Source organism: Trichoderma atroviride, chromosome 1 (assembly GCF_020647795.1).
Source record: "Trichoderma atroviride chromosome 1, complete sequence".
NCBI classification, from domain to species: Eukaryota; Fungi; Ascomycota; class Sordariomycetes; order Hypocreales; family Hypocreaceae; genus Trichoderma; species Trichoderma atroviride.
The window spans coordinates 3,933,913-3,959,814 of record NC_089400.1 but is presented as its reverse complement, the minus strand read 5'-3'; the positions used below and the strand labels follow the sequence as shown (position 1 = coordinate 3,959,814).

General features: G+C 46.9%; 10 protein-coding genes across 11 annotated transcripts; 7 read left to right on the top strand and 3 right to left on the bottom strand.

Moving 5' to 3' along the window:
• Window positions 1–343: 343 nt before the first annotated feature.
• On the top strand, window positions 344–2,389 carry TrAtP1_001417 (uncharacterized protein). Of its 2 annotated transcripts, XM_014086306.2 has the most exons (6): window positions 344–692; window positions 758–1,006; window positions 1,070–1,347; window positions 1,422–1,540; window positions 1,612–1,996; window positions 2,063–2,389. In XM_014086306.2, the coding sequence occupies exons 1-6, from the start codon at window positions 671–673 to the stop codon at window positions 2,360–2,362; spliced, it is 1,353 nt and encodes a 450-aa protein (XP_013941781.2). In that variant the 5' UTR covers window positions 344–670; the 3' UTR covers window positions 2,363–2,389. The 2 variants fall into 2 exon arrangements, with proteins under 2 accessions (XP_013941781.2, XP_065967057.1); XM_066110984.1 differs by having other exon boundaries at window positions 1,612–2,389.
• A 2,342-nt stretch (window positions 2,390–4,731) lies between these two features.
• TrAtP1_001416 (uncharacterized protein) lies at window positions 4,732–5,765 on the top strand (the record flags this gene model as incomplete). The annotated part of the gene is made up of 3 exons (XM_014086070.2): window positions 4,732–5,143; window positions 5,207–5,443; window positions 5,494–5,765. The coding sequence occupies 3 exons, from the start codon at window positions 4,732–4,734 to the stop codon at window positions 5,763–5,765; spliced, it is 921 nt and encodes a 306-aa protein (XP_013941545.2).
• Window positions 5,766–10,565: 4,800 nt separating this feature from the next.
• On the top strand, window positions 10,566–11,012 carry TrAtP1_001415 (uncharacterized protein; the record flags this gene model as incomplete). Its single annotated transcript, XM_014086071.2, has 1 exon — window positions 10,566–11,012. The coding sequence occupies one exon, from the start codon at window positions 10,566–10,568 to the stop codon at window positions 11,010–11,012; it is 447 nt and encodes a 148-aa protein (XP_013941546.2).
• A 484-nt stretch (window positions 11,013–11,496) lies between these two features.
• TrAtP1_001414 (uncharacterized protein) lies at window positions 11,497–12,230 on the top strand (the record flags this gene model as incomplete). The annotated part of the gene is made up of 3 exons (XM_066110983.1): window positions 11,497–11,643; window positions 11,702–11,834; window positions 11,905–12,230. 3 exons carry the CDS (start codon window positions 11,497–11,499, stop codon window positions 12,228–12,230), a joined length of 606 nt encoding a protein of 201 aa, XP_065967056.1.
• Window positions 12,231–12,297: 67 nt separating this feature from the next.
• TrAtP1_001413 (uncharacterized protein) lies at window positions 12,298–12,519 on the top strand (the record flags this gene model as incomplete). Its single annotated transcript, XM_066110982.1, has 1 exon — window positions 12,298–12,519. The coding sequence occupies one exon, from the start codon at window positions 12,298–12,300 to the stop codon at window positions 12,517–12,519; it is 222 nt and encodes a 73-aa protein (XP_065967055.1).
• A 308-nt stretch (window positions 12,520–12,827) lies between these two features.
• Window positions 12,828–13,040, top strand: TrAtP1_001412 (uncharacterized protein; the record flags this gene model as incomplete). Its single annotated transcript, XM_066110981.1, has 1 exon — window positions 12,828–13,040. One exon carries the CDS (start codon window positions 12,828–12,830, stop codon window positions 13,038–13,040), a length of 213 nt encoding a protein of 70 aa, XP_065967054.1.
• A 1,001-nt stretch (window positions 13,041–14,041) lies between these two features.
• Window positions 14,042–15,756, bottom strand: TrAtP1_001411 (uncharacterized protein). Its single transcript, XM_014086073.2, has 4 exons — window positions 15,625–15,756; window positions 15,493–15,571; window positions 14,474–15,440; window positions 14,042–14,424 (listed from the first exon to the last, which is right to left on the bottom strand). The coding sequence occupies exons 1-4, from the start codon at window positions 15,669–15,671 to the stop codon at window positions 14,330–14,332; spliced, it is 1,188 nt and encodes a 395-aa protein (XP_013941548.1). The 5' UTR covers window positions 15,672–15,756; the 3' UTR covers window positions 14,042–14,329.
• A 4,121-nt stretch (window positions 15,757–19,877) lies between these two features.
• TrAtP1_001410 (uncharacterized protein) lies at window positions 19,878–20,944 on the bottom strand (the record flags this gene model as incomplete). The annotated part of the gene is made up of 1 exon (XM_014086075.2): window positions 19,878–20,944. Exon 1 carries the CDS (start codon window positions 20,847–20,849, stop codon window positions 19,878–19,880), a length of 972 nt encoding a protein of 323 aa, XP_013941550.2. The 5' UTR covers window positions 20,850–20,944.
• Window positions 20,945–21,844: 900 nt separating this feature from the next.
• Window positions 21,845–24,397, top strand: TrAtP1_001409 (uncharacterized protein). The gene is made up of 2 exons (XM_014086076.2): window positions 21,845–21,958; window positions 22,013–24,397. The coding sequence occupies exons 1-2, from the start codon at window positions 21,916–21,918 to the stop codon at window positions 24,304–24,306; spliced, it is 2,337 nt and encodes a 778-aa protein (XP_013941551.2). The 5' UTR covers window positions 21,845–21,915; the 3' UTR covers window positions 24,307–24,397.
• On the bottom strand, window positions 24,398–25,863 carry TrAtP1_001408 (uncharacterized protein). The gene is made up of 4 exons (XM_014086077.2): window positions 25,583–25,863; window positions 25,262–25,507; window positions 25,078–25,178; window positions 24,398–24,996 (listed from the first exon to the last, which is right to left on the bottom strand). The coding sequence occupies exons 1-4, from the start codon at window positions 25,641–25,643 to the stop codon at window positions 24,880–24,882; spliced, it is 525 nt and encodes a 174-aa protein (XP_013941552.1). The 5' UTR covers window positions 25,644–25,863; the 3' UTR covers window positions 24,398–24,879.
• Between the last annotated feature and the right edge of the window lie 39 nt (window positions 25,864–25,902).

The following is a 25,902-nucleotide window of genomic DNA, read 5'->3' as shown; positions in this document are numbered from 1 at the left end:
AAGGCACAAGTTTAATACACTCATTCTATCCACTGCTTCACCGAACAGGTAGAGCGGCATCGGCAAAGCTTTCACTGGTTCAATGTTATTTCAGCTATTAGCATCACCCCAACGACATTCCGTGTAACTAGGCTTCTCTCTCCACTTACTAATCACTAACTCTATGAAGAAATGTAGCTGCCTCCCTTTCTTCAGCTAAGTGACAGTCTACTTACATCAGCTCGCGGGTGGCTTGAGCAAGACACATTACTAGCTCTCCTATCCCGATTGCCTGCCATTAGTCATCTCCAGCTTTCTAGAAAAGACTATTTTCAGGCATATAAACGGCCAGGCATATAACCGGGGCGTCCGTCCGTAGCTTCCTCCGAAGACTCAGCTCCTGTGGTGGGGCCGTCGCTTTGAGCAAGCCACCCAAGGTCGTATCTAGGCCCTTGTATATATCGCCTCTGCATGAGCACAAACACTAGGACGAGAAGAGATGACTGGGCATCATACAGCATCGCATTTTTGTTTAATCCCACTTTGTCCTAGTAACCTGCTGTAACTGTCCGGTAAATGCGGAGTATATCTAAGCCACTTGCTGCAAAACTGTTTCTTTTACCGTTCTTGTATATATCTCAAAACGCCCAAACAAGTAATTGCACCACCATTGGCAGTCGACTTTGCAACCATGGGCGAGGACCGTGGCACAAGTAAGAAAGCAAATGAATTAGTCATATCCATCTTCAATAAAGTGAAGGAAGCTAATTTTCAATAGGCAATAATTTCCAGTTTATATCGATAACAAACCTTGCTGAAGCGAAAGACCGCGATAAACGACGACAGGCACGCTCACACGCCGCCAGACAGGGCAGGCAGCGATCCCAACATGTTTCCCCGAGATATGAGGCGGGTGCGTCAGGCCAATCACTGATACCGTGGTCCATTTTTGCACCAGTGTCCGCATACGGCCCCTTTGAGACTCTCATTGGGGACTCTCCCAAGTTGAGAGCCTTACTTAGTCATGGTAAGCCGCGTATCGGTGCAGTATGAATCGTTTTCACAGCTGAAACTCGTTTCAATGTCTCAGATGCTGCCAGGCAAGCCGCAGAGCCTATATTCAGCGTTGCAGATCCTGTAGTATTTCAGGATTTCGCGTCCGTCTTTCGAACCGATCTCGACGACCCGGCTTTGTTGAACGCCGTGAAGCTCACCTTTGCGTTTGCCGTGACTGGAGGAAATATCGATCAAGAATGCCTCGACTTTCAAAACCAGGCCATGAGCACGATACGCGAAAGGATGGACTCGCTAGAGTCGGCTTTGACGTTACCGACTCTGGGGGCCATCTTGCTCCTTGCCGGTGTGGAGGTAACCCACCGTCAACCCTGGCTGTTCTGGAATTCACCAAAAGTTTGAATGCTAATTCAATGATGCCGTGACAGGCGCGTCTTGGTATGCGATGGCAAGTTCAACTGCACATGGGAGCCATCCAGCAGCTTCTTGAGCTGGGCCAGACAAAAACCATTTATCTAACAGATGGGATCAAACGTGCCATCTTCTGGTACGTCATGACTCTTACGAGGCGAGAATCTACTAATCCAAGAATGACTGACGGCAATTTCGTTTGAATAGGCAGGATCTGAATTCATCCGTCATGACTGGTTCTGACCGCATAGTGGACCACACCACCTTTGCCGAGCTTCAGTGGAAGCGAGATCCTTTTGCTTCTGCTTACTTTGCCCTGGCGCCAGGGTTTCAGAGAAAATCTCACTTGTTTGACGAGAATTTTCTAGAAGTTCTCAAGGATATCCACGCGCTGCAGTGCGTTCAGGATCTGCCCCGCTACTCGTGTCAGAATCCAGTGGAAATGCTCCGCGTTGATAATCAGCAGGCATCGATTGGGTCTAGGCTGGTGGATTTACCGAAGCTGTCTACGACGATGGAAGCTTGCTATCTTGCAGCATATCTGAGTGCTTGTATGCTTTGCTGCAAAGTGTGGCGCCATTCCGTGATGCCAGTAAGTGACAAGACAAGACGCTTGTCAAGTTTTTGCAACTTTTAAATGCTGATTTTAAACGAATAGTCTCATATTTCTCAACGACTACTAAAGACACTTCAAGAATCTAATGAGGATCCATTTTGGAATGAAAACCTAGATCTATTCATCTGGATGCTGTACATGGGGGGATGCTTCTCTCCCAGAGGGGCCATACATTCAGAATACAAGGCTCTTCTGAAAACTAATCATGAGTCCAGGTTTAAAGGAATGTATCGCTCTTTGGAGGATTTGATGGAAATTTTGCATGATTTTATTTGGTCGGAGAAGGCGTATCGTATGCAGCTTGATAGATTTTGGGAAGAGATTCAACCAGAGATGGCTTAATGTTAATGTATAGACGCTGCTTGCACTTGTATACATGATCATACATCCAGGCCTTTTTCCAATTAGAATCATCGTAAATGTATCAAGTGAGGCCATCACTAAGTGGTTACTTGGTGTTCCTACAGCCACACTATTTACGACTTCCCAATTGCTGTATCTCCCTATTGCTGGTTACCTGTATCAGGCTTTTTATTAGCGTCTGTACGCGCTGTATTTGGTAATACCTTCCAAGCTTCATACTCCGTAACTCTGCTTAGAACGGACAAGGATGTGAATTTCTAGGCCATTCGACCCTCAGCAATTGCCAGAAACAACAAGACTCGGAGACTTTTGAAAACACGAAGCAAGCCACACACCACTATTAATCAGCCCCTTTGACAACGGCGCTCAATTTCTTTTTCTACCCACCACTTGCCTCACTGTAAAATCCCTTGGAGGTGTACGTCATTATTCAGCGAATGATAAATAGGCGCTTCGGCCGAGATCGTCCGCTCAACACCCAATTATTCAAGGCTGGTAGTAAAACGCTAGATGATTGCTAGCTGCTTTGGGAAGTGGCTTCTCGTCCCAAAAGAGTAGTTGCACGGCCATGGTCATTGCAGCAGCTTAGCAAAGCATTTATTGCAGGAAGAAGTGTAGTTGAGCTAAGTGTTGGGAACAAACTCAATTGAAGGTCGTAAAAATGTTTCGATCTGCTATTGTAATACAATAACAAGAAACATTGATATATAAAACCCGTTCATGGTGCTCGTTTTGTTGAAACAAGATTTGGTATCCATCAGCAAAGCATTATTTGACATATAAACTGGTTTGCAAAGCAATCTACTCATCTTTGACTTATACCAATTTACTCTTACTTTTTAATTTACTTGGAATTCAACAATCTTCTACAATGGCCGAATCGCGACTCTGGAAACCTCTTAAAATTGCCGGTGTTGAAGTCAAGCACCGCATCGGTATGCCTGGACTCTCTCGCTTCCGAGGCACAGACGACCATGCCGCAACTCCCATGATGAAGGAGTACTACAGCCAACGATCTCAAATCCCAGGCACCCTCATCGTCACCGAGGCCAACATCATCTCTCCCGGCGCCGGTGGTTACCCCAATGCACCAGGCCTCTGGCGGGAGGATCAAGTCGAAGCTTGGAAAACCGTTACCGACGAAGTTCACCGAAACGGCTCCTTCATCATTGCCCAAATGTTCCATGTCGGCCGCGCCGCAGTTCCGGAAATCGCTGCAAAGGAAGGAATTGAGATTGTGTCCTCCAGCGCCATTCCTCATGGACCAGATGCGCCCGTGCCAAGAGAATTAACTGTCGCTGAGATCAGACAAATTGTTAAGGACTTCCAAACTGCTGCAAAGAATGCCATTCGCGCAGGCTTTGACGGTGTTGAGCTCCACGCCGCAAACGGCTACCTCCTGGACAGCTTCATTCAAGACGTGAGCAACACCCGCACAGACGAGTATGGAGGCAGCATCGAGAACCGATCCCGCTTTGCATATGAAGTCATGGAAGCCGTCGGCGATGCCATTGGGCCTCAGCGCGTCGGAATGCGCTTCAGCCCCTGGAGCACTTTCCAGGGCATGCGAATGGAAGACCCTATTCCTCAGTTTTCACATGTCATCAGCAAGGCCAAGGAGCTGGGCCTTGCTTATATCCATCTAATCGAACCCCGAGTCGCCAACTCTGACGATCTCGAGCACCCCATTGTCGAGAGCTTGGACTTTGCAATCAACTTGTGGGATGGGCCAATCCTTCTGGCGGGTGGATATAAGCCGAATAACGTGCACAAGACGATTGATGAGATGTATCCCGACAAGGACATCATGGTCATGTTTGGCCGATCCTTTGTCGCAAACCCGGATCTGGTCTTTAGGATTAAGCATAGCTTGCAGCTGAATCCGTATGACCGCAGCACCTTTTACGCCGTGAAGAATCCCAAGGGTTATCTGGATTACCCATTCAGTCCTGAGTTTGAAGCAACGACTAAGGCGTAGGTAGTTTTGAGACGCAGCATTAAAAGCAATTTGATAGACAGTCATGTAATTTCCTGCATAGAATAAACGTTTTTTTATTAAATCTCGAAATTTGCTCAACTCTCAACTCTTGACATTTAGCTTTCAAGCTATAACGTTGTATTGTTACCTGTCATATATTCATAAATAGGTAATTACCGCAGGCGCTTAGAGTGGCTTCACCGCCTTCCTCTTTGCCCAGAATATAAAACCGAGTCTTCCAATCTCAGAATACTGCAATCTCACGTTTATCCCCCACCTCAGCTCTCTACTCCACCTGTTCTTGCGCCCGCATATCCTCTGCCTCCATCCAAACCCATTTCGGGATTCAGCGACCAGCGAGCCATCTAAAATGTCTTACGAATTCATTGCGCCGTATTTTGACAAATTTGAAAAGATGCAATCCATGCTTAAAGTGTTTGCCAGAAAGGATATACCAGCACCATTCCTGGCAGCATTCTCAGCGTCATTTCAAAGGGTTGTCGCGTTATGGGATGCTCCTAGCCGGCCGCTGAGCGAGGAAACCCGCAAGAGACGCAGACTAACAAAGGCCTACTTGCTTAGGATCTTGGATCTTGGACTCGATGCCTTCTTTTTATGCACGCTCTCCATGTCCGTATCAAAGCTAGGCATAGTAAAAAACAAGAAGAGGTTTTGTGAGGCTGTTCGAATATGGATGAAAGAAAACCCCAATAAACTTCCACCGTCTTTTCACGATTTCATTCATCAGCTTTACACAAAGCATCAAACATTTATAGAAGAAAGTATGTGCTTTACAGAACGCATGCATGCCTGCTGCATACTGACACAACATCCAAATGGGGTAGGACTCAAAGAGCAGAGAGAACAAAAATCTTCATTGGGCGCAGACAGTGATTCAGATCTCGAGTGGTTGTCGCATCGTGTGCTTCATCGCCATAGTACTCCGCTGGAAGTGATTGAGGTGGTCACGTCTCGAGGCAACACGCCAACCTCCAATGTGAGTCGAGGAGACTTGCATCAGCACATTTCCACGCCCCGCAGATGCAGCGAGGAAGCGCCAGTCTTGTCAAATGACCAAAATGGTAATATCCCCAGATTCTGTATATATATATCCTCGCTAACTTTTAAACAGCCGAGACCCCTCTAGCTGAGGCCCCTACAGCTGAAGCCCCTACAGTCAAGGCCCGTTCATTCAACAAATCGACTGCCTTCGCATTGGAACATGCAGAAAGTCTTGCCGTGTCTGGACACGCCATCTACGCTCTCACGGGGGATACCATCAGCGGGCCTATACATCTCACATTACCAGCGGACTCAACCACCCACCCATTTTTGGTAATTCCGATCAAACCAGAAGCAGCCTATCATATTTGCAAGCTTGAAAGTAGAGGTGCTTTACCCTAGGCGACCTTGACTATTCCTATTTTACATCTCTTTACACTCTGTTTATCATCATTCACTCCATAGCAAACAAATCCTAATTCCTGCTCCCACGGCACAATAACAGTATGTAGGTTGAATTGAAGTGGTGCGATTGTTTTTACAAAGGTAACCGCTGTCCCAAAGTGAAACAGCCTCACTTGGGCCGATGCTACAGAGACTTCAATAAGAATTGCCGCTGTATCGTCTGGTGGTCTGACTTCTTCGCCATGCTGATAATACTTCCAGTCAGGCATTGCGCACTTCTTCTCTACCTATATATTTATTATTATCAGCGTATGCTTCTCAAGGGTCAAGAGCAAATATTACTTGTTTCTCGCATTGCTGAATAAGCTCCTTCTCAGTGACATCCACCGTCACTAGAGATACAAGGTGGACCATGAAAACTGGAGTCGCATGTGCTCTTCGTACCGTCCTCCGTTTAGGCTAGTGTAATACTGTAGAATACGGACGCAGTATTGAATTTGAGTCGGCAGTATCTCTTCCTCGCATGACTGCAGAGTCTGCTTCACAGCGATTTCAAGGAGGGGTAAGCTGGAAGATACGAATCTGCCAACCGAGGCAGATTTGTCTGTATTTGAGTGGAGCTCTTTTAAATTATCGCAATCATAGTGAGCGGGGAGTGCTTCATGGGCTGTTGTAAGTGTTGTTGGTTGAGGACATCTTCAACGTTTTAACCAGATGCGTAAGCGTAGTGGGTTTCCGTCGGCAAATCAAGCCTATGCTCGTATAAGCCCAACACCAGACATTATCGAGAAGCAGCCAGTAATGCTCATCACTACACTTTCTTAACGCTTCCTGACATGTAGCTTTGCGGAATGGCATACTATACCTCCATGGCGCCCTTCTCCATCTAAAGTATAGGTAAAGGTGCTTTCTCGGTTCTATACTCAATTTTAGGTGAACTCCCACTCCATCGGGAAAGTCTTGATGATATCCACGGATATGAACCTCAAGGCGGCATAGAAAGGCTACTTCTTCGCATATTACTGCACCAGCTGCTCCGGAATCTTCAACGTTTGATGAATCTTGCGCTAATGATGAAGTCATGTTTATCACTCGATGACATAGTCTTCCCCGTTTGCTTTGTTAACTTGGTAGAAGCTGGGAACCGTGGAGTGTTATCGCATCCATTGTCGTCACAACTTTGAGGCGTTTGCGTAGTGGTTTCTCGTCGCCATCGTGCTTTTTATTGTCCCGCTGCCAACACCGTAACAGCCGCCACCACTCATGGCATCATGGTCTAGATTATGCCCATCATCGTCGTGAGGTGGAGTTGAGAGAATGGGCGAATCTTAAGTCCACTGTAGACGCTTGACTGTGAATTGGGAGGACTCGACTCTCGCACAACGAGCCCTACCATCGCTTCCATCAATGCCCTGTTCTGCTGAAATGACTGGAGATTGCTGTATGAAGGAACAAGCACCAGGCGCCGCAAAAATGCTGTGAATTTGTGCGAGAGTTCTGGTTGTCAGTAGACAACTGACCTAATGTATAAAGCCCTTCTTTATGTTTGCGACGCTTTGTCTGCTTGAGGTAGACCAGATGCAGGCGACGCAAGAAACGCCATAGAAGAATGCTTTTCAAGGCTGCTTGAGGTCGATGTGAACATATTAGTGTCTATTATAACCCCTCGGCAGCTTGATTGATTGCGCGTAGGCGACTCCATCCGGCAGGCTTCTCCAGTCTCATCAATACTATCAAGTCTATACATAGATGCGACCACAATGGGGAGGTAGCAGCGTCTCCTCGTATCACTATTCGCGATTTCGTTATGGGGAAATTTAAAAGTTATTATATTTACTTGATTGCCGCGTCATTTGACGCATTCAAGTTTTGTAAACAATTAATTACATGAGTATAGCAACAACCTCCTGGGTCAAAGCGGCTACTCCCCAGGCGCATCGAAGTTTCTTACACAGTCTTGTAAACCTCTCAATTTGCTCCCAATCTTCAGCACCGGGAGTGGCAATAGAATAAAAGATCCTGTTAGGATCCCACTTCTCGCAGATTGTAACCAGATTTTCGCAATTAGGCCCCCAGAAAGCAGTCTGCCAGTTAGGTTGAAATAGATTGCCTTACAATCGTTAGCATCTGGCTCTCAAAGCTTAGTCCATCTTGGCAATCAAACTTACCTCATTGACGTAGGAGATTACATGCGGCGAGGCCTTAAAGCTATATTCACCGTTTATGTATTGGCTGAGATCGGTTAGGCTCAATGGGACGACTTTGTTTGCCAACTTCAGATTCTCTGCGCCTGATTGGGTCTAAGAAAGAACTGAAGGAACTGAAGCTGGAGAAGCGCGTATGCTAGATACTTCCCATCTGATTCAGTACCAATTGACTAAGCAACCAATGAACATACATGATAACGTCAAAGGCAAATATCAGCGATTAATGATGAATCTTTTGAAGGGAAAAAAGGTAGTATCGAAGACATGTCATCTTGCAATTCGGACAACGCTTCAGATGAGATGCTAAAGAATAAGAAGAAAGTATCGTCTTCCCATTTCAGTTCCTTGTCTTTTGGTATCGAGTCTCACGCAATTTGATAAACCGTCGACATGTGAAACAAAGTTCCGTGAGCGCCCTGAGTTATGCTTCTACCCTTACCGACGCCAATTGCCTATTTCCTCCTATAAGTTACGCGAGCATGATTGGTCGATAAGTAGGACACAACGCAGCGCATAGAGTGCCCCCCTAATACATTTACTCGGGTAAATCTTATCCGCAAGGCCACCTAGTGGGTGGGTATGTAGTCTCTGCGGCAAGCTTTATTCCAACTGTTGGAAGTCTGCTGAGCGAAGGCTTAGGATTGAGCTTAGTATTTGTTAGATCCGAGTACCTGTGATTCCAGCTTTCCAGTTGAAACATCGTTTCTTCCTAACAGATTATTTGAACATGTTGTATTTCTGCAAGTAATTAATGTTGTCTCTCTATAAGCCATCAATACTATATTACACACATAGTTAACACGGCTAATGCGCTGGACTCGGAGAAATCCTTCTTCCCAGTCACTACGCAGTCCTCCGCCGCCATCAGCCGCCTGACTGCCGTTTCTTTCTTCTCATTCTCAGTCTATATTCGCTGGTGAAGCTAGTTCTGCATCTTTCCACATCTTTTAGTCTGGATTCCTCACCCGGAACAACGCCAAATGCTGCCAACGCCTTAGCCGCGAAAAGCTGACTAGGAACAGCTTTCAGCAAATCGACACAATTGCACGCCTTGGCGCTTAGAGCGCAAAACTTGTTGTGCTGGTACTGTAGCAAATTTCTCTTTCGAACTCGTCTTGGACCCAGGAGCTTGGAAGTAACTCTTCGACCTCTTCTCCATCCTTATCGCCCACCTTGTTCTATTCTCTCACACTTATTTTCTCCCACGCTTCCCACAAACTTTTGCCAAGCCTGTCGTCCGGTCTCCGATTGCGAGTCTCCGGTCGCTAGTCTCCGGTTGCTTACAAAAGCCCGAGGCTAGGAAAATAAGCGACACATGAGATAAAATTAAGCATAGATTAAAGTGGCAATAAGCTCTTCTATATCATTGTTCGTATTGCCTTAGTGTAGCTGTGTGTATGCTGCAGTGCTTTTTGCTGACCACTCGGAGGTCTAGAAGACAGTTGCTTATAGAAGAGGGTGGGGTTACGCCCGCCCGATTGCCTCTAGAAAAATGATCATCACACACTTAATATCTTTACTTATATAGCAAATATTAAGATTTAGATATATTATAGCTTCTGGCTCTCTCTGTGCTGAATCTCGATTAGTTATGTACATATGTTAGTTCTATTTGTTTAAACCTAAAATTGTTGGCGTAGCGACGTCTTCAACCACTAGTAAATTGTATATCTGTATAAACCAAGTTTGAAACAATCCAGCATGTTATTTTTAGCAGAAAATATCCTCTAACGTCGTATACTAGTAGTAGCAGCAGTAGTTCGAGACTGGGGCCAAGTATGAGAGCTATAACACACTCTTGGCTCACTAAAACAAAGCTAGCCTACAGCTTGGGCTTATCCCACCATCATCATGTGCCTGGAATGGCAATGTGTGTGGGACCTTGTGTATAACAAGTTTCCATATACAACCGCACCTAGGCTACGCAAAGAATTACAGCATCGTGCTAGTCAATGTGTCTGGGGTGCTTTACGACAAGTTTCTAGTTGTACTCCAGTTGCAGAAAGCATGAACAAGCACCGACCAGCTACAAAGCTCCTCTACAGTCTTGAAGTCAATTTGGAGGATATAGGTATATTAAGATGAACGGTAATGCAAGTTCCAGTTATGGTTGCTATGATACGACAGCGAAATATTTATATCAAAGTTGTTAAACAGAGGCTACCTTGATACCCAACGACATCTAGAAGCAATGTGACCTAAACGAATGATCGGAGGATGCCCGAATATAAAAATAGCAAGGTAACTAATAAAGTGCCTTGGCTCTTCATGTTGTAAGCTACATGCACTTTCTCAGTTGTTTGTAACATGTAATTTTGGGATGACCACTTGATATATGCTTCACTGAATAGATACCCTAGACAAACATACGAGTAAGCACTAGAAATAAAACAATATCAGCAACTAAATGTTCGAAAGCCACCAATTAGAGGGCCAAGTATGAAGTTATATCAATGGCGGTGTAATATAATGACCAAGATTGAAAGAACATAAATACTACTACAAGCCCCCTCTAGAATAGTCTCATTAACACTCACTTGCTCTTCAATCAAAAGTACAACAATTGCAACTCAATTACTCCATTGTTACAATGAAGTTTTCTACTGCCCTGGCGGGTACTCTGAGTCTTTTCTGCTCCTTCTCGAATGGCAAACCCGTTGAAAGCCAACCCACCGAGACTATTACTGGCACCGACCTTATCGTTCAAGAGGCAACCAATAGCACATTGAGTCTGACAAAGCGCGACACTATTGCGGTTGTTCGCTTCTTTCAATATGTCAACTGCCAAGGCAATGTGTTGCAACTTAATATAGACCAGTCGCAAGTTAATGGGGGTTACGTCGACCTCCAGGGGTACTTTGGGAGTGCTGTAGTCGACTGGCTTTGGAACGACATCTATCATATTTATGCATGCTATGCAGGATCTTCATGTTGGGGCGACCCTGTAACACCACTAGGAGGATCGTCAGGTGGCTATAGTTGCATGGTTCCTTCGCATCAGGGATGGAACTGGGACAAGATGATCATCACGACCTAGATGATTCACAGCATCAAAGGCTACTCTAGTGTCATTACTATACAATTTCTAAGATTATATAATAGGTTGAGTCATCCAACGCCAATTAACATACACTGTTTCATGATGCCATACATAAGTGTAATAAACTGGGTTTCTATCAGTGTCATAAGCAAGTACTTCCCAAGAGATGAACCCAGACTCGTGGTTTATGTTAGCGAATCAATCAGATCAGGCAAACGCAATCATGTAATAACATTAATGTTAAGAGTAGATAGCCTTCCAAGCTGATATCCATGTTATGTACCCAGTTGCGAGTATGTGTACATGTGAATAATACGATAGCTGACTGCTGGGTCTGCTAAACCGCTGCGTGTATTACGCGGAGCATAAATCGCAGACATATCCTCACAGTTAACATTCATGGTCATAGAACAAAATAATTGAGTCACTAAATATAGCTGTATCTAACAAGGGAAAAAAGGTCACAGAAGTTGTCTGCGCAATGCAATTCCCCGATCCGAGTTTTGCGCGCATTCTCGAAAACACGCTCACTCGGCTTTGTCGCCTCTCTGACAGCTGCCTCAACTACGCTGATGGAACTGAAAAGGCGTTTGATGCTTGGCTCCTCTGCGTGACAGTTTCACGCCGCGTCGGTTCAGAAGCATTGCACCACAGAGGCCGAGGTCGAGGCTAATGTCTCGCTCAAGCTGCAAACCGAGGCCGAATCCTCCTTCACGGCCAAGGAGGTTGAGTATGCGGAAAATGCCGCCGAAGTAATGTTGAAATCTTTGAACAAGGCTGAGGCGGCGTTTCGGAGGGCCAACGATGATATTCCCACCGGTGAGTGACGCTTCAAAAGATCAAGACAGACATTACAATGCGAGTGACATTGACGTCTGGTTGTTGACAGCACGGGAAACTGGCGCCATGGGAGCAATCAATGCTATTTCTCAGGCTGGACCTTCAATTGTGGCCCAGACTTTCCCTGCTTTCATCAACGGCGGCTCTGCTCTCGCTCAAACAGACGCAACGCTCCCGACTGATCCTGTTTACGCCGCGGGACCACTGCTGGCCCCTTTTCTTAACGACATGTACTCGTATATAGCCCATGGCCCCAACGACGGTATTTACTGGGCAAAGTCCAGGAGGCTCACGGCCTCACTTTGCTGCTCACCAACGTCTAGCAACAGGAAAAGTCGGTGCAGCTCGGCACTGGTGAGCCCAGCCAAGTACTAAAGAGTGCCTTTGCATTGATAATTAAGACCACCGAGGCCATTAAGGCCCAGGTGCTCAGTCTTCAGACATGGCCGCAGGCGGCACTGATGCAGCGACCATCAAGACTTGGCTGGAGGATATCAAGAACGCCAAAACTATTGCTCTAAAGTTAGAGACGACGGCCAAGGCCTTGCCTGGCTCGTCTTCCAGCACTCATCAGATGCGAAATCTCAAGATTGATGTACCCAAGACGGACTACTCGGCGCGAAACGCTGCCCTAAACACTGCCAAGGAAGAAGCTAGCCATTGACCAGCGAGCTCTCAGTGCCGCGCAGGAAAACTATCGAAAGGCTGCCGATAGCGCACTCAAGTACGGCAAGAGCTCACGGCCATCGAGACCAAGCTCAAGGCCTCGAAGTTGAGGGCCAGACTCTCGAAAAGGTCAAGGATATCCTTGCTGACTGCATCTCCTCCCTCGAGCAGCCTAAAGTGCAAACCAGCAAGCTCAAGAGCTTCTTTGGCGCTCTGTCTACTATGGTTCGCCTAGTCATGCAAAAGTAGGCTAAGAAGTTTGACGAAGACGTCTCGAGCGTCGCCGTCGACGTCAAGAAGAAACAGATGCGTCGCCTGACGGGCACGGATATCGAGATCATCTACAGCAGCACCCCGCAGATCAAGGCATACTTCGAGCCGCTCCAGACAATTGCTCAAATTTATTGCCAGATGCACGTAAGCCACGTCTCCAAGGGCATGGACTTGGCCTGGGACTTGAGTCAGGTCCTGAAGGAATCCAGCGAGGTGGCAGCAAAGCGTGACGCCCTCAACAACTGAGCAACTAGTGCGTCCCAGACCATCCTCAAGACAATTGCTGACAAGCAAGACGAGAGCAAGGACAGTTTGGAGGAGCGGATTGAGAATATCTTTGCGTAGACCGAAATGCTTGACAAAGTGGGAATGATGATGGATCAAACGTTTGTAGCTGCCATGAAGACTGAAGCTGCCACTGTTATGGAGCTTGTTGAGAAGAATATGCCACAGAGCCTGGCTATCCGGGTCAGCGAGGACCTGAGCATCTAGAATCGGTTGTAACGTCTTTTTAGGTTCCTTGATGTTGGCAAGCTTTGGATTACTGCTGCTGAATTTTGATGCATTTTGTCTCTCTTCGCTGCTATGGACACACTCAAGAATACCCAAGGTACGTACTAGTATATAAAGTCGAGTTTATACGACTTAAAAGATGCACGTACCTACCTTCATGTATCCAGCACCCCAGTTCTATTTTCCGGTACTCCAGCTATAGCATAGAGTAAATACACGTAAGTTACTGCTTACTTCTGGTACTTTGATACTTCTTAGTCTATATGTCTGACATATAAAACAACATTGTTGAAATCAATACCCAACATGTACCTAGATTCGTTATTAATAAGCGCAGTCAGGGGCAATGTGCGGCGGACAGGCACTTCTGCACTAATGCCCCGATTCATCGAAGCTGATCTGCCGTAAGATTCCTGATCAGCCCGAATTCAAAAGACACTATGCCCATTTCGCAAAGATTTGTAGCACATTGTTATTGATGTCACTTACCTCCACTAGCGGGAAAAAAAAACTAGCAGGGGCCGCGTAAATGCCTGCAAAAGGCATAGCTGTAATAATCTTGAAGGAAACCTACTTGTACTGTAGCAATCCTCCAGTAATACTAGATGGCTTCATATGGCAATATGATTTAGTAGTTGTAAGGCCACTGGTGGCAGCTAGGGAGCAGATCATGTATAGCTATGCTTTAATCATAAGGATATTCTTTTCAAGCGCAGCAAACTTTGACATTAATACATACATCAGGCCACAAGGTCAGTAGGCGTTTGTCATCAACAACTTGTTGGAAGACAGCCTGGCCTAGCGCGGGAGCCGGGATTCGGTGAGTAACTTCCGATCAGTGACAAAATAATCAATTGCTATCCAAATTAAGACACAATTACTCGTTGGAATTGCTCGCATGACAGGGCAGCTAATTCAATTGATTGAGGGCATGACTTTTTTTTCCTAGCTCATCACGCATCACTGGTACCAAGGCCACCTATTTGGCTGTTTCCATCTATCAAGAGTGCATTTTTATCCCTTCACTGCGCGAGCGCCGCCATCCTTCTACCTCCTTGCAGCAAAAGAGCGTCCATGATGCAAATTGAAGCCATGGCCTCTACGATTGGAACCGCGCCTGGATATGGTTAGTAGGAATCAGGATGATCATTTGGAAAGTGACTTACGTGGAACAACGCAGGGATCGTGACGGCCCTTGGCTTCTAAAAGCCCATCACTTTCTCCCGCAAATGTGACTGTTTCTTGAGGCAATCCAATCGTCGCAGGTGATTTGAAAGCGACACGGAAAAAGATGGGTGCGCCGTTTGTGATTCCTCCCTGGATACCTCCGCTGTTGTTCGTCGAGGTTGTAAGCTTTGGCTTCGCAAATCCGTTGTTGGAACCTAAAGCAGTGCTATCAGGGTTGCTAATGAACATGTCGTTGTGGGCAGATCCGGGGATTTCTGTTCCTTCAAATCCAGAGCCGATCTCGAATCCCTTTGTTGCTGGGATGCTCAGCATTCCGTGAGCAAGTGTTGCCTCCAACTTGGAAAACACCGGTTCACCAAGTCCAGTTGGCACGTTTCGAATGACACACGAAACTGTGCCACCAATACTGTCCTGGCGGTCCCGAAAGTCGGCAATGCATTGCTCCATTTTGGCTGCCACTTCCGGGTCTGGACACCGGACTGGTGACTTGTCAACAGTTTCCCGTGTAACCCCTTGAATCAGTTGGAGGAACTTGGGGTTGTGAGAAGTGGTGGGGTACTCTGCTGTTGGCGGGATGTGGTGAATGTTCCCGACAGATGACACCCATGCAACAATCTCAATCCCATGAGCGAGTTTGAGGTAGTGCTCGCAAAGAGCGCCCGCCGCCACACGGCCAATTGTTTCTCGCGCGCTCGAACGGCCGCCGCCTGACGATGCTCGGACGCCGTACTTCTCGAGGTAGGTGAAATCGGCATGGCTGGGGCGAGGGTACTGCTTCATGGTATCGCCCTTGTAGTCTGAGGGGCGGAAGTCCTGGTTCTTGACGACCATGGCTATCGGGGTCCCGAGTGAGATTCCTCCTTCCACTCCGGACTGGATTGACACAAGATCGGCCTCATTGCGAGGTGTCGTAAGAGAGCTTTGGCCGGGGCGACGGCGAGAGATCTGACTGGGTTACAAAGTTGCACAATGTTTGATGATTCTTCTAGATGCTAACCTGGGGCTGGAGAATCTCTTCGGAGACTGGAATTCCAGGAGGAAAATTGTCGACGATACATCCAACGCTAGGACAATGACTACGGAAGTTAGCAGCCAGCGCTATCCTAGCATGAAAGAGACAGATATTCACCTCTCGCCGTAGGTCGTTACCCGCAGGAATTGGCCAAAGGTCGACATCTTGGGCAATACTGATGGATTGTCGAAGACGTATGCTATAGGAAAACGTTGGTTGCCAGATCGATCTGATGTTATAGACTAGTCCGTGAGTCAGAATAGAGAAAAGCCATTTTTATATGGACCGGCCGGAGTCGGCGCTGTGATGTAGTAACGCCACAGGGTCCGTTTTTATGGAGGGCAGTTAGTCCAGTGTGGAGGCTTGATAACACGTCCCTTGGTGCAACATCAGTGGATTTACCGTATCTGACATGCTTGGAAGGACTAGAGCCCCGCTGTTGTGCATATGCCGCATCTGACATAAGATTGCTATGTAACCTAACGAGCCTTATATACCAAGTAGTAGCAATTGTTACAAGTGTAGCTAAAAAGTTACCAGTATTTACTGTCTAATAGCTATTGTAAAAGTAAAGAAATTATAATAAAGTTGTGTTTCCTTTAATATTTTATTTAAATTAAAAAAAATTACTAGTGCTATGTTTCAAGTTTATAATTCTTGGAATATTACATGAGTAAAATCTTACTCGGCTTTCCCTCGACTCACTTCTACTCAGTCTCATCCTGCCCCTGCTTATGCTCCAGCGAGGCTTACTTCGAGGTTGCTTATGCCCGCATCAACTTTTATCAACCCTGCTCAAGCTCGCTCATGGTTCAAATCCTGATGCCTTATGCTACTTGTGCTCAGTCACATCTTTCTTTCTAGCCCTGGCATTAGTCCTCCAACCGTAGACAACCTTATTGGAACCTTGGTTACGGGAGTAATCACTTTACAATATACCGGGGCTAGGCTCTTTTGAGGAGCTAGAAGATCTAGAAGGGTCCAGTTTTGGGATTCCTTTAAAGACTTAGATACAATACATGATTGATTGGGTGATACTTCCTGTTGGCAGCTAAATGCTTTATAAATGTACCGTGTCCTGGGCGTTATAACTTCTGACTCTCAAGGGGTTTGAGCCTCTTCAAACGCGTCGGTGTTTATACTTAAGCCATTTCTGATCACGAGAGTGAGCAGCCGGCTCTCTTTTTTTTCTCCTTACAGTATTCCCTATACGTGCATAAGGTGTTTGTATTTGGCATGTACAACTACTTAGTTTATTGACTCTCACGATGGCTCCGATACTGAATGTTGGCGGGCAAGAGCTTGGACACAGCAGCGCAGCCTGAATTTGCACTCCGCTGAGGGTATCGCCGACTCTGACAAGTCAGCAAAGTGCTTCGACAGAACTCTCAGGGAACAACTACAAGATAAGACCACTGCTCTGTCTACGCTTTGTCTACGTGGCCTCAAGTATCTCAAACCTAAGTTGCCGACGTATAGCAAACGGACAAGGACAGCATCTGTTTGCGGAGATGTACGAGATTGCCATGTGTTTTTGCGCTCCGTGTGCACATGTATTGAAGTAATTTGGTGCAATCATTCTTTTGCAAGTGCATAAGGATACGGAAGGCTTCGGTGCATGATTTTCGCATGCTCATGCCTTGGAAGTGGAGGCGAGCAATTAGGCGCAATTTTTCTGTTTGGCTAACAGGCAAGCCGCATTTGAGATTTTGATATGTTGATCGGGAATGATCTCTCGCCCTGCCTTTGACGTTGGAAATCTTTGTGCATCCCTCTTTCTTGGCTATAGGATAAGGGTAATGAATACCCTGATGTGAATCCTTTGCATGGGCCAGCGTACTTTTTTTGGTAGCGAAATTTACTACAATGGTTGTTTCTTTCAGCAAGGCAAGGGCAACATTTACGAGATTGCATGTCTCTTGCAAGGGCCCACGCATCTTTCTTGGGGTGAGAAGAGTGCGGTGTAATGTTTGGCTCTTGCAAAAGGGCAAGAAAGTTTTCTATGGGACGGATGGTGTATCGGATTAAGCGATAAGCGAGAGGGAACAAGTCCTGAAAAGAAGGCAGAGATGATCAGATCTTTCTACGAGCAATAAAGCGTAGCCATGGAATCCTGTGTGTATATAAAGCGGGTCTGGCTCTAAGAGGAGGAAGACATCTCAGGAGGCAGAAGTAAAAAGGCATTCATTACAGCTTTGCTTGGATATCTAGGTATGCTGCCAGGGGCGCGGCCAACTACTACCTATGCCCAAAATTCTCTCACCCTATCTATTTCTTTTAGTAGGTACTCTATCAAAGACTGGTTTGAGATCAATCTCGAGCCTTACCAGGAGTTTCTGGTTGAAGGTCTCTTGGCCGTAGATGGCCTTTAGCATCACATACTTGAGCCAAGAAGGGCTGCTTGCCAACTCCTTGAACAGCGGGTGGTTGCTAGCATCGGCCCTTCTACCTCTGCTCATAAAGGTTCTTGGCTGAGAAGGTTCGGTCGATAGGGAATCTCTAAACTTAAACCTAAGCATGGCTACATGTGGGTAGGCTTCTGATACTTCTGATACTCTTGATACAATGAACATTTTCAGTATCAAATAGGTACTTGAACATCTTTTTATATAGACCAATTGCATTATTAGGTTGTAGCCTAAGCTTTTAGTAATGAAATAGGTACTACCGGCCACATGTATTTACATGTACCTTGAGGTTTATGTACCTACCTACTAGTAGACGATAACTGTTATACGAATGAAAGTTCCACTATCAGCCTCGAATTTCCAAGGTTTTGTCTGCTTGAAGAAAAAAACATGGCAAACTTAATTTCGATTACGCGTCAAGCAAAGAGACGGACCAGCCATGAATATATAAAGAGCTCATATATCCCTGCCAAATACTGTTCCCATTTCTTTCAAACATACCAAAGCAAAAACTTGTTGAGAAAGAAGATTTCCGTCATCATGAGCATCATCGACTTTTTCTTCCGCTACAAAAAGGGCAAGGTTTCCTCCCAACCTCCCTGTCATCTCCTTCAGTTGCCCGTCGATATGCTTGTGGAAATTCTAGCTTTCCTCCCGCCTTATACGCTATTACTCGTCTACCAGACTTGTCGTCCCCTGCGCACAATCATTCATCAGTTCTTCCTAGCTGGTAGAGGTGATATACTAGCCAACGCGACGCCAGAGGATAGACTTCTATACCTCACCCACTCCTCCAGGCTTCAGCCAGATCGATGGGTTTGTGCTAAATGCTGCAAGCTCCATAAAATCTACGGAGAAGATACGCCATATAAAAGCAGCTCCCGTCACCTCAGCTGTGTGGACGGGCTGGACATCTCCGAGCGGTACGGCGAGTCTAAATATTTTGCCTATGTCCCAAAGCATAGACACGTCCAACTTACGCTCAAGTATACGCGACTGAAGGATAAAGAAAGAGTGTATAATAAATATCTTCTAAAACTGCTTGAGCCATACCACCATCAGCTTCAAGAGGCGTATTGGACCATAACCCGAGGCGTCGAAGTAAGGTTTTCGGCTTATCCCAAGGTGGTTAATGGAAGATATTTACTCTTGTCCATCTGGACATACGTCGATTACGAGATCAAGGTGTCACGCAAGTCTATACGATATCTGGATATATGCCCCCATTACTCTCAAAGAGAAGTAAGACAGAACCTTCATTGGGGGGCAATCGCGCATGCGGGAATCGAGCGAGCTCTTGATACAGCTTTCGCAATAAGAAATGCTCCAATGCGTTTCTCTTGTGGTTCCTGCAAGACGGATTTCTCCATTGAAACTTCGTCTGGGCGCGTTACTATATGCATATGGCAAGATTTTGGACCAGAAGGAACGGTGTTTGATAAGGGGTGGGCAGCGATAGCACGCGATACTGGTGCTTTGTATCATCGACGACAAAGCATTCGACAGTTATATGGCCCACATAATCATGGCGGGGAAATGATTGAATAGGTAGAACCTACGACATACACAATGGCTGTAAATGAATGATGAATTTAATGTATAGACATAGATAGATTTATTTGTAATACAATCGGTTATACATGTTCAAAAAATCCGCAAAGGGTGATGCAATAGAGGGCTGTACCAAGCTCTTAGTTCAGTGGATAAAGATAGCCAAAAAAAAAAGAGAGAAAAAAAAGTTAGATTCAGCCAGATTGGCCATCAAGGTAAACAAGACCAAGTCATCTAGATATCGTTATAAGGTTCACGATAAGGGCTCTACGCCGAAGATAAAGTTCCTCGCCTACTTAAGAACGCAATGAAGAAGCCACCTATACGAAATCCGACTGTCAAGTACAATCTAACGTACAACGTCAACTACAGCAAGGCATTTGTATAATGTATTATATTCAATTAGGTAGTCTACGAAAGACCCAGAAACTTTCTCAGACTTGCGTCCTTGAAGCTTTTCTCAAAGACAGAGTGAACCGGCTCTGGGTGGATATTCGGGAAAAGATCATTGTCAAATGGTTCTGGCAACAGAGTTCCGCCTCTACCCTGAATCAACTGATGGCTGGCTTCCAATTCCAAGTCGACACCGCCGAGTTCTTTTGCCCGAGCCTCTTTCTCCACAGCCGTTTCAACGTCAAGGTAGGTAACTGAATATTTGTGGCCAGTAATTGCCTCCAGGTCGTCGAAGATTTCCTTCCAGGTAGGCGAGCCACCGTGGAAACGGTAGGTGCGTCGATGGCCATTTTCAGCAACGGAGAATGGATGTCGGAGAGTTTCGATGGTGTATGCGATGGCGTCTGCGGTTGAAAGCAACGACTGCCTTCCTTCAGGCGTTCCAAAGATGCTGGCAGTATGGTTTGCATTGTCAATTCCGAAATGCTTGATGATGCTCCACTCGGTCAGACGTCCAAGGTTGATGTATGTCCAGCCGAGATCTGGTGTGTCTGCATCACGACCGCGCTTCGCCAGATGCTCTCTGGTGAGAACCTTGTCTCGGTAGTATCGCTGAGTCCAGTTTGATCCTGCAGTCAGATCGGCGCCCCATTCGCTGGTATAAAAGTGTCGAACCCCAGCCTTGATCCCAGTATCAATGATGGAAGGTTGGTATTTGATGGCGTGGTTTCCCAAAGGCATCAAGACACAGTCGAATCCAGTGAATGCTGCAGCGTCTGTGTATGTGCCAGAAACCTGTTCCATCCCTCCATCGCGGAAAGTGGCGAAGAGTGTTCGCTTATCTTCCGTCTCAGGCCTGGATGTGTCATTGAAGAAAGCAATGCGTTTGAAGTCGGATTTCCTAGAGATCAATGCTTGGCAGAGGCCCTTGCCAAGTGCGCCTGAAGCACCGACTACCAATATGGCGTCGAGAGGTTTTTGAAGAGCCATGATAGGGGGACTAACTGTAACGAGCAGTAAGGAGTAGATAATGGCTACAACGTCACAGGAAGGAGTGAGGATTTAGAATTGGGATGCACCTGCTGGGTATTCTTATACTTTTTGAAGATTGGAAGAAATGTTCTACTAGTAGTACCTAGGTATATCTCGAACCTACACAATCATGTACCATCTGGTATTAGTCTACAGAATCCGAATACCTCATGATGGGCTGATGAGAGCTACATCTTCCTAGGTAGTCCCCATTACGGAAATCAGATTGGTAAGCTGAGCCCAGACTTTTCTGACAGCCCTCTCATAGTACATCCAATATAGACGTCAGCTTGCTCGCCTGGGAATGTATTGCTTGCCTGTTTGGGCGTTTATTGCTCATCTAGCGAGTGCTAATTGGCAGCTAAAACCACAGGTCCTATCTCGTTGGGCGAAACGTGTACTAGGCCGCTTAGCCGGCAAAAGTTGCCTTAGGTGATAACCTTTGGAAGCACGCCTCTTATATCTCCGAAGCGGTTATTCCTCATATACCTCGGTAAACGATGCGAGGATAATTAATCATTGATCATGATTATGTATGTATTCTTAGATTTCACAGGCATATAGCAATATGCTAGAAACATCTACATTACATAATTAGATATTGTTTAGATCTGCTGATCCTGGCAATTGGATGCCGTGCTGCTGTACATGAACAAGTGGCTGTATATTTGTAGGCGTAGTACATGTACTTGTATCTAAATACTACGTGCAATTAGCATGATATTATCTTGTACATGCTAGATACAAAGATAATTATACCTGTGTGTACTGAGCCTCATCAGAAAAAAAGAATATTTGCCCATATCAGTTAGTTGGAATGAAGAGAATGAAGCCCGTACAGTGTGTTTCCATGTTATCGTGCACTCCAGATTGAGTCAGCACGTTATCGTGATGCCCCGCCAAAATTTTGCATCGCGGGGCACTGGCTTCTAGCAGCAAACCTTCCATTTCCAAGGCATCGCGTGCTGGATGAAATTCTTGTGCGCAGTCGCTTTGACAACGCGCAAGTGACGCCGCCATCAAGATGGACGCGGGAAATCGTCTCCAATTGGGGACGTCAGTTTCTGGTAAGTCTATTGTGCTGATCTTCTGTGTTGTCGCATGCTGACAAAATTGCATAGACCTGGTGGAAGTGTGGCACGCCCATCGCACGTCGATAATTCTGTGCGCTCTTGTTCTCCTGATCGGTCTGCGCACACTTCTTCATAAGGCCGAAGAACGGGAGCCCTTGGCTGTACTTCCCAAGATTTATAACCAGGAAAAATCTGAGACGAACGAAAAGACTGCTCACGAAGCGCAACCAGTCGCTGTGGCTGAGAAAAAGTCTGCCGGACCTAGACGTATAAAGGGTGGTGTGACACGGAAGCCCTCGCAGGAGAAAAAGGCGACAGCAGTCGATTATACGGATAGACCTACCAAAGTACTCGTGTTCTTCTCCTCTATCACCACCAAGACAGAGAAAATTGCCCACGAGTATATCAAGACACTCGAGACATTCCTGGATCAGAGAGCTGGAGAGACGCAGGGCAAATTCTTGAAGCCCGAGCTGCTCGACTTGACAGAAATTGATTTCGAAGACTATTTCGTCAGTCCTCCCAAGTCTGCTGAAAACGCCGCCTACGTGTACCTCTTCCTCCTCCCGAGCTACAACATCGATTCCATCAACGATACTTTTCTGCAGCATCTTCAGGAAACCCACCATGACTTTAGGATCGATACTGCCCCTCTGTCTCCGTTGATTGGATACTCGGTATTTGGCTTTGGAGACAAGGAAGGGTGGCCCAACGAAGACGAGGGATTCTGTTTCCAGGCCAAGGAGCTGGACAAATGGATGTCCAAGCTGACCGGCCGGAAGCGGGCCTACCCCGTCGGAATGGGCGACATGAAGAGCGACCACACGGAAAGATTCACAGAGTGGACTACTGGAGTACAAGATGTCATTTCTCAGGCTGTACAGACTGGATTCCTCGGCGAGGGCGTGCCTGGTAGTGGTGATGCTGTAGAGAGCGACGAAGAGGATGCCGAGGCCGATGACGGTGAAGTCGTATTTGACGACGAGGAGTCGGGCGACGGCAAATCATCTGATGACTCTAGACCACTGGACGACGTTGAGGACCTGGGAAAGATGATCCGTCCCAACAAGGATGGAAACGAGACTACCCGAAAAGCACCCCTAGCTGTTGATTTCACTACATATCCCTCCGCCGCCAAGAAGAAGGCTCAGGCGCCCATCATCAAAGAAATGGTAGCCAAGAACTCACCAACTTACACCGCCCTTACCAAGCAAGGATACTCCATTGTCGGCTCTCACTCTGGCGTCAAGATCTGCCGCTGGACCAAATCTGCTCTACGCGGACGAGGCAGCTGTTACAAGTATTCCCTCTACGGCATCAACTCTCATCAGTGCATGGAAACCACTCCTTCGCTCTCATGCTCTAACAAATGTGTCTTCTGCTGGCGTCACGGAACGAACCCTGTCGGTACAACATGGCGATGGGTGGTTGATCCCCCGGACATGATCTTTGACGGTGTTAAAGAGAACCATTACAAGAAAATCAAAATGATGCGCGGTGTTCCTGGTGTTAGAGCGGAGCGATATGCCGAGGCTCTTAGGATCCGACACTGTGCCCTCTCCTTGGTGGGAGAGCCCATCTTCTATCCCTACATCAACGAATTTCTCGCTCTCCTGCACAACGAGCGAATCTCTTCCTTCCTAGTCTGCAATGCACAACATCCCGATCAGCTCGCGGCTCTCAAGGCTGTGACTCAGCTGTATGTATCCATCGACGCCTCCAACAAAGACTCGCTGCGTAAGATTGACAGGCCTCTCCACCGAGATTTCTGGGAGAGATTCTTGAGATGCCTGGACATTCTTCGAGAAAAGCGTTTCCGCCACCGCACAGTCTACCGCCTGACACTTGTCAAGGGCTTCAACGTAGAAGACGAAGCCGAAGGATACGCCCAACTCATCGAGCGCGGACTGCCATGCTTTGTCGAAGTCAAGGGTGTGACATACTGCGGTACGTCGACATCCTCCAATGCCGGCCTGAGCATGTCCAACGTGCCGTTCTACTGGGAGGTCTGCGAGTTTGTCAAGGCACTGGACAAGCGCCTTCAAGAAAAGGGCCTCGACTATGGCATCGCCGCCGAGCACGCTCATAGCTGCTGCGTCTTGCTAGCGAGCAAACGGTTCAATGTCAATGGCAAGTGGCATACGCACATTGACTACCAGAGGTTCTTCGAGCTCCTTGAGGAGAGAGGAGCGGATGGTGATTGGACGCCCGAGGACTACATGGGACCGCCGACGCCTGAGTGGGCTCTGTGGGGGAATGGAGGATTCGATCCTCGGGATGAAAGGGTGGATAGGAAGGGCCGCAAAATGGAGGCCATTGTGACACGCGAAGCACCCGAGTAAGAAGATTGCTCAGTGATATTATCACTATCATGTATAACAAGAAAATAATGAAATGTTACGTGCGTTTGCCAGATTCTTACAAAAAACAAACATTATTATACCACGTAGACTAATGTAAGCCATTAGAATTTCATATTGGATTATGGAAACGCTACCCGCACCGGCCCTTCCCAAAAACCTCCCATGGCTATATCATTTTACTACACAATTGTTTACACACAACTCCCAGTGGTTCAACCCCGGAGCGAGAGAAGAAAAAAAAAGAAACTATGGGGAAAAAAGAGTTTCGGGAGTTTTTATCGTACACCAAAGCGATTGTTTGCGTTTCCCCTTCCTCAACGATTCTAGGAGAGATATATGTAACAAAGAGAGGGAGGGGATCCGGCGCTTCGAATCATGATTTTTTTCTTTTCGTCAGATTTTTTTTTTGCGTTCCCCCTTTCCATCAAGGTTCGTTTACTTTTGGCCAGAGGAAAAACCGATGGAGTTTTCTCTCATCATGATGTTTTGTTATAAGCTGAGTGGAGCGGGGGGAGGAACACTCGGCTGGATTTTCTGTTGAGTTGAGTTTGCTTAGTCGAGGCCAACGCTGGGGATGTCGCCCAGGTTGATGCCGGCGGAAGAGGGGCGAGTGCGAATGCTGATGTCACCGTCGTATGCGATCATGTCGGCCAAGATGTCTAATATGGGCTGTGGGTGGAGTTGATTGTCAGCACAAGATCAAATCGGTGCATTGGGAATGTCATATTGCTTAGAAGGAGGGGCATCTACCTTGGGAACGGTGCTGTCGTAGATCTTGATAAGGTCGCCGGGAGCAGGGTAAACCTTCAGTCCCTTGTAGAAAGCAAGCGCAGAGTCAAGCATCTTGGAAGCTAGATTGACAGAAGAGTAAGTGTCAGTGTTGTTCGTTATCGCGCTTTAAGAGAAAATCAGTGATGGAGGGGTTCGTCCATACGATCTTGGCTCAGCATCTCGCCCGTCATGACCTGCTCATTAAAGAAGGCCTCGCGCTCCTCCACGCCGACAGGGAATCCCTCCTCCTTGGCCTCGTCGACCTTTGCCTTGATGGTGCCGCGCAGTCGCTGTGTGGAGGCCTCGGCTTCTTCCTTCTCGGCGCGGACCTGCTTGCGCTCGTTTCTTCTCAGGTTACGACGGAACTCGGCGTTTCTTCGTCGCTGGAAATCAAAGTATGCGACATATGCTTTAGGTAAATCGTTAACAAAAACAGACCACCTCTGGAGATGATCTCGCACAGATCATTGGGGCAGAGACGAACCCAAGAGGCCCGTCGCAACGGTTGCGACTGATGCCGTCACCACGGTGCTTGTCTGGACCATTTTTGACGAATGGAGGGGAGCTCTCGGGGTCAAGGGTTGCCCAAGCTGTAGCTGCAAGTGAGAAAATAAAAAGGTGACGGGCTCCGCGGAAATCGGCCTTTGCGGCGGCTGCTCAGGAATGGCCCGGTTATACGACAGCAGAGAAATTGAGCTTCAGCTAGAGAAGATGCCGCCGCCGGGATTTTTTTTTCTTGCTCTTTGGAAAAAAAGATATCACAAGGAATATGGAGTCACTGCGATACCTGCTAGCTCGGAATAT

Coding starts and splice junctions, on each gene's coding strand:
- TrAtP1_001417 (XM_014086306.2), top strand. CDS start 671: ATGGGCGAGGACCGTGGCACAA. Junction 1,007..1,069: donor GAGAGCCTTACTTAGTCATG/GTAAGCCGCGTA, acceptor TCAATGTCTCAG/ATGCTGCCAGGCAAGCCGCA. Junction 1,348..1,421: donor TGCTCCTTGCCGGTGTGGAG/GTAACCCACCGT, acceptor ATGCCGTGACAG/GCGCGTCTTGGTATGCGATG.
- TrAtP1_001411 (XM_014086073.2), bottom strand. CDS start 15,671: ATGTCGACCTTTGGCCAATTCCTGCGGGTAACGACCTACGGCGAGAG. Junction 15,572..15,624: donor GTAACGACCTACGGCGAGAG/GTGAATATCTGT, acceptor TAACTTCCGTAG/TCATTGTCCTAGCGTTGGAT. Junction 14,425..14,473: donor CGATCCCTGCGTTGTTCCAC/GTAAGTCACTTT, acceptor AACCATATCCAG/GCGCGGTTCCAATCGTAGAG.
- TrAtP1_001409 (XM_014086076.2), top strand. CDS start 21,916: ATGGACGCGGGAAATCGTCTCCAATTGGGGACGTCAGTTTCTG. Junction 21,959..22,012: donor ATTGGGGACGTCAGTTTCTG/GTAAGTCTATTG, acceptor AAAATTGCATAG/ACCTGGTGGAAGTGTGGCAC.
- TrAtP1_001408 (XM_014086077.2), bottom strand. CDS start 25,643: ATGGTCCAGACAAGCACCGTGGTGACGGCATCAGTCGCAACCGTTGCG. Junction 25,179..25,261: donor CGAGATGCTGAGCCAAGATC/GTATGGACGAAC, acceptor CTGTCAATCTAG/CTTCCAAGATGCTTGACTCT. Junction 24,997..25,077: donor ACGACAGCACCGTTCCCAAG/GTAGATGCCCCT, acceptor CTCCACCCACAG/CCCATATTAGACATCTTGGC.